Source organism: Sapajus apella, unplaced genomic scaffold (genome assembly GCF_009761245.1).
Source record: "Sapajus apella isolate SASKATOON/1434 unplaced genomic scaffold, GSC_monkey_1.0 scaffold25, whole genome shotgun sequence".
In the NCBI taxonomy this organism is placed as follows: domain Eukaryota; kingdom Metazoa; phylum Chordata; class Mammalia; order Primates; family Cebidae; genus Sapajus; species Sapajus apella.
Window position 1 is genome coordinate 15,380,363 of NW_022436965.1, and position 12,083 is coordinate 15,392,445.

At 44.9% G+C, this 12,083-nt stretch overlaps 1 protein-coding gene and 1 long non-coding RNA gene across 2 annotated transcripts in view; both read left to right on the top strand.

Annotated features, from left to right (window-relative positions):
• Positions 1–12,083, top strand: part of MRPS14 (mitochondrial ribosomal protein S14) — a 20,967-nt gene that overhangs the window by 5,619 nt on the left and 3,265 nt on the right. The window contains exon 2 of the mRNA XM_032291335.1: positions 11,688–11,846. Coding sequence (XP_032147226.1) covers positions 11,688–11,846 — 159 coding nt within the window. The remainder of the gene's footprint in view (positions 1–11,687; positions 11,847–12,083) is intronic.
• LOC116560113 lies at positions 2,336–10,629 on the top strand. Its single transcript, XR_004272793.1, has 3 exons — positions 2,336–3,310; positions 4,784–4,785; positions 10,607–10,629. It is a non-coding gene; the product is annotated as an uncharacterized LOC116560113 (long non-coding RNA).

Below are 12,083 nucleotides of genomic sequence, written 5' to 3' on the forward strand. Positions count from 1 at the left end.
TTTTTTTTTTTTTTTTTTTTTTTTGAGATGGAGTTTCACTCATGTTACCCCAGATTGGAGTGCAATGGTGCGATCTCGGCTCACCGCAACCTCCGCCTCCTGGGTTCAGGCAATTCTCCTGCCTCAGCCTCCTGAGTAGCTGGGATTACAGGCACACACCATCATGCCCAGCTAATTTTTTGTATTTTTAGTAGAGACGGGGTTTCACCATGTTGACCAGGGTGGTCTCGATTTCTTGACCTCGTGATCCACCCGCCTCGGCCTCCCAAAGTGCTGGGATTACAGGCTTGAGCCACTGCGCCTGGCCAAATGTCTTCTTTTGAGAATTGTCTGTTCATATGCTTGCCCACTTTTCGATGGGGTTTTTTTTTTTTTTTCATGTAAATTTAAGTTCTTTGTAGATTCTGGATATTAGCCCTTTGTCTGATGGGTAGATTGCAAAAATGTTTTCCCCTTCTGTTGGTTGCTGGTTCACTCTAATGGTAGTTTCTTTTGCTGTGCAGAAGCTCTTTATTTTAATTAGATCCCATTTGTCTATTTTGGCTTTTGTTGCCATTGCTTTTGGTGTTTTAGTCATGAAGTCCTTGCCCATGCCTATGTCCTGAATGGTATTGCCTAGGTTTTCTTCTAGGGTTTTTATGGTGTTAGGTCTTATGTTTAAATCGTTATTCCATCTGGAGTTAATTTTTGTATAAGTTGTAAGGAAGGGATCCAGTTTCAGCTTTCTGCATATGGCTAGCCAATTTTCCCAACACCATTTGTTAAATGGGGAACCCTTTCCCCGTTGCTTGTTTTTGTCAGGTTTGTCAAAGATAAGATGGTTGTAGACGTGTGGCGTTATTTCTGAGGTCTCTGTTCTGTTCCATTGGTCTATATCTCTATTTTGGTACCAGTACGTTGCTGTTTTGATTACTATAGCCTTGTAGTATAGTTTGAAGTCAGGTAGCGTGATGCCTCCAGCTTTGTTTTTTTGTTGTTGTTTTTGTTTTGATTTGATTTGGTTTGGTTTCTTTGGCTTAGGATTGTCTTGGCTATGTGGGCTCTTTTTTGGTTCCATGTGATGTTTAAGGCAGTTTTGTCCAATTCTGTGAAGAAAGTCAGTGGTAGCTTGATGGGGATAGCATTGAATCTATAAATTACTTTGGACAGTATGACCATTTTCACGATATTGATTCTTCCTATCCATGAGCATGGAATGTTTTTCCATCTGTTTGTGTCCTCTCATTTCCTTGAGTAGTGGGGTTGTAGTTCTCCTTGAAGAGATTCTTCACATCCCTTGTTAGTCGTATTCCTAGGTATTTTATTCTCTTTGTAGCAATTGTGAATGGGAGTTCACTCATGATTCGACTCTCTATTACTGGTGTATAGGAATGCTTGTGATTTTTGCACATTGACTTTATATCCTGAGACTTTGCTGAAGTTGCTTGTTAGCCTAAGGAGATTTTGGGCTGAGACAATGGGGCCTTCTAAATAAATCATGATATCTGCAAATAGAGACAATTTGACCTTCTCTTTTCCTAATTGAATACGTTTTATTTCTTTTTCTTGCCCTATTGCCCTGGGCAGAACTTTCAATACTATGCTGAATAGGAGTGGCGAGAGAGGGCATCCTTGTCTAGTGCCAGTTTTCAAAGAGAATGCTTCCAGTTTTTGCCCAGTCAGTATGATATTGACTGTGGGTTTGTCATAAAGAGCTTTTAGTATTTTGAGACATGATTCATTGATACCTAGCTTATTGAGAGTTTTTAGCATAAAGGGCTGTTGAATTTTGTCGAAGGCCATCTCTGCGTCTATTGAGATAATCCTGTGGTTTTTGTCTTTGGTTCTGTTTATGTGATGGATTACATTTATAGATTTGCATATGTTGAACCAGCCTTGCATCCCAGAGATGAAGCTGACTTGATCACGATGGATAAAGTTTTTGATGTGCTGTTGGATTTGGTTTGCCAGTATTTTATTAAGGATTTTTGCATCAATTTTCATCATGGATATTGACCTGAAATTTTCTTTGTTAGTTGTGTCTCTACCAGGCTTTGATATCAGGATGATGTTGGTCTCATAAAATGAGTTAGGAAGGATTCCCTCTTTTTGTATTGTTGGAATGGTTTCAGAAGGAATGGTACCAGCTCCTCTTTGTAACTCTGGTAGAATTCAGCTGTGAACCCTGTTAAAATGCATGCTCTGAATGAGGGGACCGCCCCACCCCCCCCAACAAACTGTGTGTGAGCAGCATGGCTGCAGGCGGGCTGAGTCCAAAAAGAGAGTCAGTGCAGGGCAGTGGGATAGGAGTTGGTTTTATAGGTTTGGGGTGGGTAGCGGAAAGTTACAGAAGTTACAGTTCAGGGCAGTTTTTGCAAGCTGGGAGAGGGTTGTAGGGTATGGAGTCACAAGGTTGACCAAGGTTGGTTACAAAGTCCAGTTGCTTTATCAGTTGAGGTGGGAATAAAGAACAATAGAAGAATGTCACAGAGTTAAGTAGGCACTGCAGGGGTTGGTCATTTCTTCTCCTTTTGTGGTTTTCCAGTTACTTCAGACTTTCTAGTTGCAGGAACTCATCTGGAGTGTCACAGAGGTTGCCATGGTACAATCAGTCTAAAAGACCTACTTTCCTGTCTTTTTATATTAATAATATATAAGAAAAAGAAATGAAGAGTGGAGGGTGGTAGAATATTAGGGAGCCTGGCACAGAAGGGTGATGGGGTGATGTTTCTTAGGCCTTCTTCGAGTGGAATTGGGGGTGGCGTGGAAACCTGAAAATGGGAAAGAATTTAGACTGCTGGGAGATCTGGGGGCAAAGAATGATATTGTGGGGGTGTTAGAAGGAGCATTTGTCGTATTGACTGATTGGTTATCGCTTGTATACAATTTTGTAAGAATTGAGAGATTAATCGGAAAACACAGGGTCCAAATAAGAGAGTAGAAAGATAGGTATTGGTAAAATGGGTGCTCCAAATGAAGAGACACCTCCCCAAACAGGCATTGTGTGAACAACATGGCCGTTTATTCGCCCAGGTGCAGGTGGGCTGAGTCTGAAACAGAGTCACTTAAGGGCAGTGGGGTGGGAGTTGGTTTTATAGATTTGGGGTGGACAGTGAAAAGTTACAGAAGTTACAGTTTAGGGTGGTTTTATGCAAGCTGGGAGGGGGTCATGTGGTCTGAAGTCACGAGGTTGACCAAAGTCAGTTACAAAGTCCAGTGGCCTCTCATTTGGGGTGGGAATAAGCAACAATAGAGAATGTCTCAAAGTTAAGTAGGTGCCACAGGGGTTGATCGTTTCTTCCTCTTTTCGTGATCTTCCAGCTACTTCAGAGTTTCTAATTCCAGAAGGCCCTCCAGTGGTGTACATGTGGTTCCCCGGGGTTCGCCATGCCATCCACGGCACGGTCAGAGTTTATATTGCTGTCTTTTTATATTAGTAATATAAAGGAAAAAGAAATGAAGAGTGGAGGGCAGTGGAATATTAGGAAGGCTGGCACAGAGGGGTGATGGGGTGATGTTTCTCAGGGCTTCTTCAGGCGGGATTGGGGGCATCGCAGAAACCTAAAAATGGGAAAGAATTTAGACTGCTGGGAGATCTCAGGGCACGGAGTGATATTGTGGGGTTTTTAGAAGGAGCATTTGCCGTATTGACTGATTGGTTATCGCTTATATACGATTTTATAGAAATTGAGAGATTAATCGGAAAACACAACGTCCAAATAAGAGAAGGAGAAAGATAAGTATCATGGGACTAAGGATTGGAATAAGCCATGACTTCCAGTTAGAGGGTCCAGCCAGTCCAGCCAGGTCCACAATAACAATTTGCCTGATTAGCGGGCTTTTGGGCTCTTTCTTTTAATTTACTGATGGCATCATATACGAGGCTGGACTGGTTTAGGTAGAAACAACATTATTCCTTAGGGAATAGGCAAAGACCTTCTTTTTCAGCAGTCAGTAAATTAATAAGACTTCTGCGGTTTTGGAGGACAACTGCAGCTAGGAAATTGACTTGAGCTTGTAGAAGGGATAGTGATGGAGCTAACTGCAACGCTAGCAGAGAAATCGTTAGAGAGGCTACGAAAGGTGACAGTTGAAGTGGTAGGCCTGCTATGCCTGTGCCGAGTGCAGTAATTCCTAACCCTACAAGTAAGGGGATCAATGGAACGACCCGCTTGTGTCATGTCGGAACCGCAAGGGGAACAGGGAGGCCTTCATCTCCGTTGGCGAACTGAATTTTGGGAGTGAGGAAAACTAGGGTACAAGTGCCTATCCAGTTGGTAGGAAGGCAGATGTAAGAAGAACCCCAGAGGAAAAAAAGCTGAGAAAGCGTTCCGAGGGTGGGCTTTGGACCCAAATGCCAAGGGAACCAGCAAGGGCTGTGGCTGTTAAAGGTTGTAGTGCGGTTTGGTAGGTGACTGGAGGGAGAGCTTTTGTTGTCATGGTATATGAGGAAGCATGTACTATCTATAAGTAACTATGCAAGTTCATTAACAAGGTTGGGTATGAGCAGACAGGAAGAGGGTTCTGGAGGAGAGTCTGAGGGCAAGGGGAGGGTAGCCAAGGGTGGAGTGAGAGGCTAAAGGCCTACCTAGGCAAAACCTGCTATTGATGTTTTTTAAGGCTGCTAGTAATAAGGGAGGGCTTTTCTGTAATGTGCAGTTCATATGCTCCTATTTTTAGGGTAATGTAGGTAGCAGGGCTCTTGAGGTGAAGTGTAAAGGAACACAAAGAGGGTGGGAGATTTCCTAGGGGGATTCCAGTGGGTGATTGCTGGAAATGCATGGGGGAGCGGCAGTAGGAATAGTTGTTTGTGTGATTAGCAGTCCAGGAATGAGCAGTGTTGAGTTGACATAGGGAGAAAGATTAGGTAGGTAGGTGCATAGAAGAGCAGCAGCCTGTCGAGATGAGATAATCTGGGATGTCTCTGTCGATTCTGTCTAGGAGGTAGAGTAGTTCTTTGGGGGAGTACAGGTTGGGGGTGTTGAAAGATGTCTGCAGGTGTAAAGAAACAGGAGAGTTTGTCCAATCGGTCAGTAGGGCGGGAATGGCTGCGTAGTGGGAAGAGGAGAGGGAAATGCATAGCCAGCAATCTCTGGCTAAGGAAGGGTTTGAGTTGGCTAGGAGAGAGTAGGTTAGGTTTCTGGTATATTGGAGGTAATCAGGGAGAGGTAGAGGGTAGCAGGAGAATGGGAACGATATTAAGAGTGAGTATAAAAGAAAAGAAGAGGACTTAATCGGGTGGAGGAGCTGGAGAGTTCCTTGCCGCTGAAGATCATCTAACCACTCTAAAAGAGAGTCGAGGGTGGCAGCCTGGGGATAAAACCACAAAGTATCGGCAGGAATTGCCTGAAGGAAAAGTAAAGTGTAAACCGGCAGTATAAACAAAAACAGGGCATTTAAGTTTCCTCAGAAGAGGCTGGAGAGAGTACTTGCAACTTCCAAGCGGAGGTGGAGTAGTCAGGTTGGCTGTCTGAGGGGCACAGCTTCACCCTGGAGCGGTGAACCCACTGGGAGGGTCTTGCAGGCGGACAGCAGTTGGGGTGCTGTAGACAACCAGACAGGGTCCTGTCCACCAAGGTTGTAGGGACTGGGGGGCCAGGCTCTTTTTCAGAACTGACTGTCCGACTAGGGTGTCTTCATATGGCTGAATATCTGGAGTAGGTAAGAAAAGGTTAAGTTAGAGAAGCCTGGGAATTTCATGTCTGGCCTGCTGGAGGATTGGAAGGTAGTCATCAAGAGGGCTGATGTCTGGAATAAGGTTGAGCCCAAACAGGAAGCAGTTCAAAGGGGTTGTACCCTGTGGGTTCTCGGGGAGTTGCCTGAATTCTGAGAAGAGCAAGGGGTAGAAGAACTGTCTAGTCTTTCTTAAGTTGGAGGCCGAGTTTGGTGAGATGTGTTTTTAAAAAGCCATCAGTGCTTTCTACTTTGCCTGAGCACTGAGGATGGCGTGGGGTATGGAGATTCTGCTGGATGCCCAGGGCGGAGACTGCCTTGGTGTTCTGGCTAATGAAGGCCAGTCCATTGTCTGACTATGAACGTAGGGGACCGAAGCAGGGAATTATGTACAGAATCACTGCGATGGCCTTTTCAGACCCTGTGGGAAAGGCCTCCACCCATCCTGTAAAAGTGTCAGCTCAGACCAGGAGGTATTTGAACTTTCTGACATGGAGCATATGAGTAAAGTCTATCTGCCAGTCTTGTGAAGGAGTGAACCCTCAAGCCTGATGTGTAGGAAAAGGAGGGGACCTGAGGAAGTCTTGAGGAGTAGTAGAGTGGCAGGTGGAATATTGAGAAATGATTGCCTTGAGGATGGACTTCCACGATGGAAAGGAAATGAGAGGTTCCGAAAGACAGGCTCGTGGCTTGTACCCTACGTGAAAGTGTTCTTGAGAGGACAAGAGAATAGAATGAGCTTGTGAGGCAGGAAGGAGGAATTTTCCATGATCTAAGAACCACTTGCCTTGAGTAGGAAGTGATGGACAGGTTAAGTTTTCGGTGGGAGAGTAGGTGGGAATGACAGGTGAGGAGAAATACTGGCCATGAGTGGCAGGTATTGGAGCATCAGCTGCTGCTTTGCTATTTTATCAGCGTAAGCGTTTCCTTGAGTAATGGGATCTGATGGGTTCTGGTGTCCCTTGCAGTGAATGACTCCGACTTTGGCTGGAAGTAAAGCAGCTTGAAGAAGAGTTTCAATCATGGGGGCATTGATAATGGAGGACCCTTGTGTAGTAAGAAATACTCTTTCTGCCCATATAACAGAATGGTGATGAAGGATGTGGAAGACATGTTTAGAATCAGTGTAGATATTGACATGCAGTCTTTTTGCAAGTGTAAGAGCATGGGTTAAAGCAGTAAGCTCAGCTTGTTGAGAAGTGGTAGAAGGGGGATACATAGCAGCATCAATAATAGATGTGAGAGACACTATTGCATAACCTACTTTTGCTGGTGATGATCGATTGGGCTTTGAGGAGCTGCCATCAATAAACCAAGTGTGGTCTGGGTCTGGAATAGGAAAGAAAGAAATATGAGGAAATAGGGAGGATGCCATATGGATTAGGGAGATACAGTCATGGAGTTCAGGGTTTGTGTCAGGTATTAAGTGAGAGGCTGGGTTGAAGTCAGGTCCAAGAGCAGTGGTTACTATGGGGGTTTCAATAAAGGGTGCATCACGCTGGAGAAGGCGAGGGGCTGAAAGTAAGTGTGTGAGGTGTGAAGAGGAAATCTTGGGGAAGAATGGTCCAGGTTAACTGCTGGGACTGGTAGGAGTTCACGGCAAGGCTTCCAGGCCTCTCAAAACTCCCTGAGTAAAGGCAAAGTCAGTCCAAGTAAAGGCAACAAGAGGCTAAGAGGAGGGGTGTAAGGGGTTAGTGAAAAAGGTGTCTTTCTGATCAAGAACAGAAGAGTGAGTTATGGGTATGGAAGATAGGAGGGTATAGGGTTTGGTACAACAGGACGGATGGGAGGTATAATCTGATTGTTGAGGCAAAGGTCTTGGACTAGCCTATAGGATTTGTCTGGTTTCTGGACAGGTAGAATAGGGGAGTTGTAAGGAGAATTTGTAGGCTTTAAAAGGCCATGTTGTAATAGGCGAGTGATAACAGGCTTTAGTCCCTTTGAAGCCTGTTGTGGGATGGGGTACTGGTGTTAAGCAGGATAAGAGTGATTGGGATGATGAGGGGTAAGTGACTTGTAGCAAGGGATGGGGAGGTGGTGTCCTGCACCCTAGGGTTAAGGTAGGCGGTATAAGGGGAGCTTTTGAGGGAGTTAAGGTTCGGGGAGGAGGTTGGCAATGAGGTATGGCTGTAGCCTAGGAATAGTTAAGGAGGCAGACAATTTTGCTAGGATGTCTTGGCCTAACGGAAACTGGACAAGTGGGGATGATTAGGAAAGAATGTGGAAAGGAGTGTTGGCCCAATTGGCACTAGACTTGGGGAGTTTTGAGAGGCCTGTAAGCCTTGCCATCAATTCCCACAACAGTTATGGAGGCCAAGGAGACAGGTCCTTGAAAAGAAGGCAGCGTGGAGTGGGAGGCCCCCATATTGATTAAGAAGGGGATAGACTTACCCTCCACCATACGAGTTACCCAAAGCTTGGTGTCTGTGATGGTCCAGGGGGCTTCCAAGGTGTTCAGACAGCATTAGTCTTCAGCTGCCAAGCGAAGGAGATCTGGGAAGGATTTGATCTGGGAGCTGTGGGTTGTAGCTCCAGGAGCTCTGGGAGCAGCAACATGAGTCAGACAGTCCAACTTTTAGTGGGGACCCCACACAGACCAGGCAGGGCTTAGGAGGAATCTCAGGCTGTGGGCATTCCTTGGCCCGGTGGCCAGGTTTCCAACACTTGAAGCAAGGTTTGGGAGGGACAGTTGGATGCTGCAGTCTGGGTGCTTTGAAGTCTTTACGAGCCAGTGGTATGACTGGGGTTTGTCTTACCGCAGAGGCAAGCATCTGTAGTTCTGAGATGCACTGCCGCCAGGCAGCTTTTTCCCCATTGAACGCCTTGAGGGCAGGGTTAATTCTTGTTGTGGGGTTTGAGGGACAGATTCTAATTTCTGTGGTTTTTTTGTAATGTGAGGGGCTGATCGGGTGATAAAATACATATTAATCATTCTTCAGGGTTGGAGTAGAAGTAAGGATGACATTAAGTTACTCCAGGTGAGTTATAGGACTGGGTTAGATGTTGGAACTCTTGTATATATTTAGTAGGATCTAATAAAAAGGAGCCTAACCACTGGCCAATTTGGGAAGGGTCAGATAAAGAGAAAATAACATGCACCCTAACTATTCGTTCTCCTCCAGCCACCTCTCGAAGGGGGAATTATTGGCAGGGGCAGTTAGGAGTTAGCCATGGGACCAAGCTGTAAGCCGGACTGGGTGTGCGGCAGGGAGGTGACAGGAGGGGCATAAAGAGGTGGGCTGTGGGCAGAGAAAGAGGAGGGAGTCTCACGCGGTGGGGGTAAGGGCTGGATTGGAGTCTGGCTTGGACAGGAAGGGAGGAGAAAGAGCAGAAGGGTTGATGGGCAAGGAGGATTCTGGGTTGCTAGCAGAGGCAGGAGGAGCAGACTGAAGGGAGAGAAGGAAAATTTGGGATGGGTTGCATTGAGAGCAGGGATTAGGGAGGGATTGGAGTATAAAAGAAATGCCTGCTCCAGGTGCGGTGGCTCACGCCTGTAATCCAGCACTTTGGGAGGCTGAGGCAGGTGGATCACCTGAGCTTAGGAGTTGGAGACAGGCCTAACCAACATGGAAAAACCCTGTCTCTACTAAAAATACAAAATTAGCTGGGCGTGGTGGTACATGCCTGTAATCCCAGCTACTCGGGAGGCTGAGGTAGGAGAATGGCTTGAACCTGGGAGGCTGAGGTTGCAGTGAGCCAAGATCGTGGCACTGCACTCCAGCCTGGCGGCAGAGGGAAACTGTCTCCACCAAAAAAAAAAAAAAAAAAAAAAAAAAAACGGCCTGGACGTCGGGCACCTCAAACCATTTGCCCATTCGTTGACAAAAATTGTCTAGGTTTTACAGAATAGAAAATTTGAAAGTGCCGTTTTCTGGCCGTTTGGAACCGTTGTCTAATTTGTAGTGAGGCCAGACTGTATTACAGGAAAAATTAGATGTTTGGGTTCAGATCAGGCGACAGCTGAAGAGGTTTTAGGCTTTTTAGGATGCAGGCTAGAGGCGAAGACTGAGGAATATAGGGCAGTATATTGCCCGTAGCGAAGTTCTAAGGAAAGGAGTAGAGAAGAGGAGGAGAAGGAGCGAGCAGCTACCAGGGTCTTCAGTAGTCGGCCCTGACTGAATCCTGGGCTGTAGCATGCCTGAGTGATCAAGGCAGGCATCCCCAAGATTGACCAGACACCAAGGGAAGACTGTCTTCCCGAGTCCGTGACCAAGGTTGGAGTTTCTGAGCAAGAGGGAGAGATTTGTCTCTTCTGTCCCTACACGGATAGTGTCTCAAAGCTTTGTCTCTACTAGAAGGAGAAAGATTTAAAAGAAAAGAGAGGGAGAGACTTGTCTCCTTTTCTCTACCTAGAAGTAGAAGGATTTAAAGGAAAAGAGAGAGAAAGAGGGAGAGACTGCTTACCGGATCTGAAGGTGGTGAGAGAGCTATTCCGCATGGAGCTGCTGGGCTGAAATATTGAGGTCTCAGGTGAGTCTCTTCATAGAGGGGGAGCAGGGACAGGGGGTCAATCTCCCAAAGGATTACCCCTGTCACAGGTTTCGGCACCAAATGTTAAAAAGCATGCTCTGAATGAAGACACCTCACCCCGCACCCCACCCCGCAAAACACGCTTTGTGTGAGCAACATGGCTGTTTATTCACCCCGGTGCAGGCAGGCTAAGTCCAAAAAGAGAGTCAGTGCAGGGCAGTGGGATAGGAGTTGGTTTTATAGGTTTGGGGTAGGCAGTGGAAAGTTACCAAAGTTACAGTTCAGGGTGGTTTTTGTAAGCTGAGATGGGGTTGTAGGGTCTGGAGTTACAAGGTTGGCCAATGTTGGTTACAAAGTCCAGTTGCTTTATCAGTGGAGGTGGGAATAAGGAACAATAGAAGAATGTCTCAAAATTAATTAGGCACCACAGGGGTTGGACATTTCTTCTCCTTTTGTGGTTTTCCAGTTACTTCAGACTTTCTAGTTCCAGGAACTCATCTGGAGTGTACGTGCAGGTCACAGAGGTTACCATGGCACAGTCAGTCCTCCTAAAAGACCTTACAAACCCGTGTGGTTCTGGAGTTTTTTTGGTTGGTAGGCTATTAATTGCTGTCTCAATTTCAGACCTTGTTATTGGTCTATTCAGGGTTTCAACTTCTTCCTGGTTTAGTCTTGGGAGGGTGTAAGTGTCCAGGAATTTATCCATTTCTTCTAGATTTACTGGTTTATTTGCATAGAGGTATTTGTAGTATTCTCTGATGGAAGCCATCATTTTTCTATAGCTGCAGTTTAATTAACATGTAATATTTCCTCTGTTTTGAGAGACTTAAGTTTCTTGTGATCTGTACTCCCTTTACCTATACTGTCAGTGAGAACTATACACTATCACCACAAAAATGTGACACAACAAGGAATATACTGTCTTATTAATTGTTTTTAATGATTAATAGTGAGGTAAGTCTGTCCAGCAATACGTGGGATGTGAAATTATGATGCTTCTATATAGTGGATTATGCAATATGAAAAAAATGGGGAAGCTTTTTACATTCAGATATGGAAAGATCTCTAAGGTATATTGTTAACTGAAGAGAGAGAATGAAAAATAGGGGAGTGTATACAGACACAAATCTCTGAAGGCTATACAAGAAACTAGAAACAGTGCATACCTGTGGGGTGTGGGAGTCACTGGGCAGGTGAGGAATGAGGTTGGGGGAGACTTTTCACTGTGTGTCTTTTTATACGTTTTTTATTTTTGAACCATGTGACCATTGGCCTAAGTACAGGTCAAAGAGAATAATAAAAATTACTGGAAATCTTAAGTCTTTCACCTTCCAATACATATGTTATTGGCATTACATTGCTATGATTTTGATTTAATATATCTCCACAATAGTTATTTATTCTGAATTAGGAAGTCTATTATTTTAAATTATTAAACTGATCTAAAACAACTCTTAAAAGAATACTAGGTTATAAACAGTGGCAGAAAGGGAATTGCAGGATTGAGGAACATTCAGAATGTGGGCCTGGCTATCCCTCACGTGTTACTTGCCTCTTTCTTTCAGATGGTTCCTTCATCAGCTTCAGGCCAAGTTCGAGGTTACTATGTAGACTGGAGAATGTGGCGTGATGTGAAGAGACGAAAAATGGCCTATGAATACGCAGATGAGAGGCTACGTGTTAATTCACTCAGGAAGAATACCATTTTGCCAAAACTTCTACAGGTTGGCGAATTAAGATGAGTCTCTTTCTACCACAAGATCATTAACTCACGTCAGATCATTTTTGATATTGTTTGTTATGATTTGGTATCTGTATAATTTCTGGAGAATAAGATCCAAGTCAGTATAAACAAATAGCCTTGAAACTGATTTTGGTGAGTTTCAAATTAAAGACTATTCACTCCCAGCTAGCCTTTGAACCATTTCATTATGCCAGCCTTAGAAAGTACTGGTGAATTG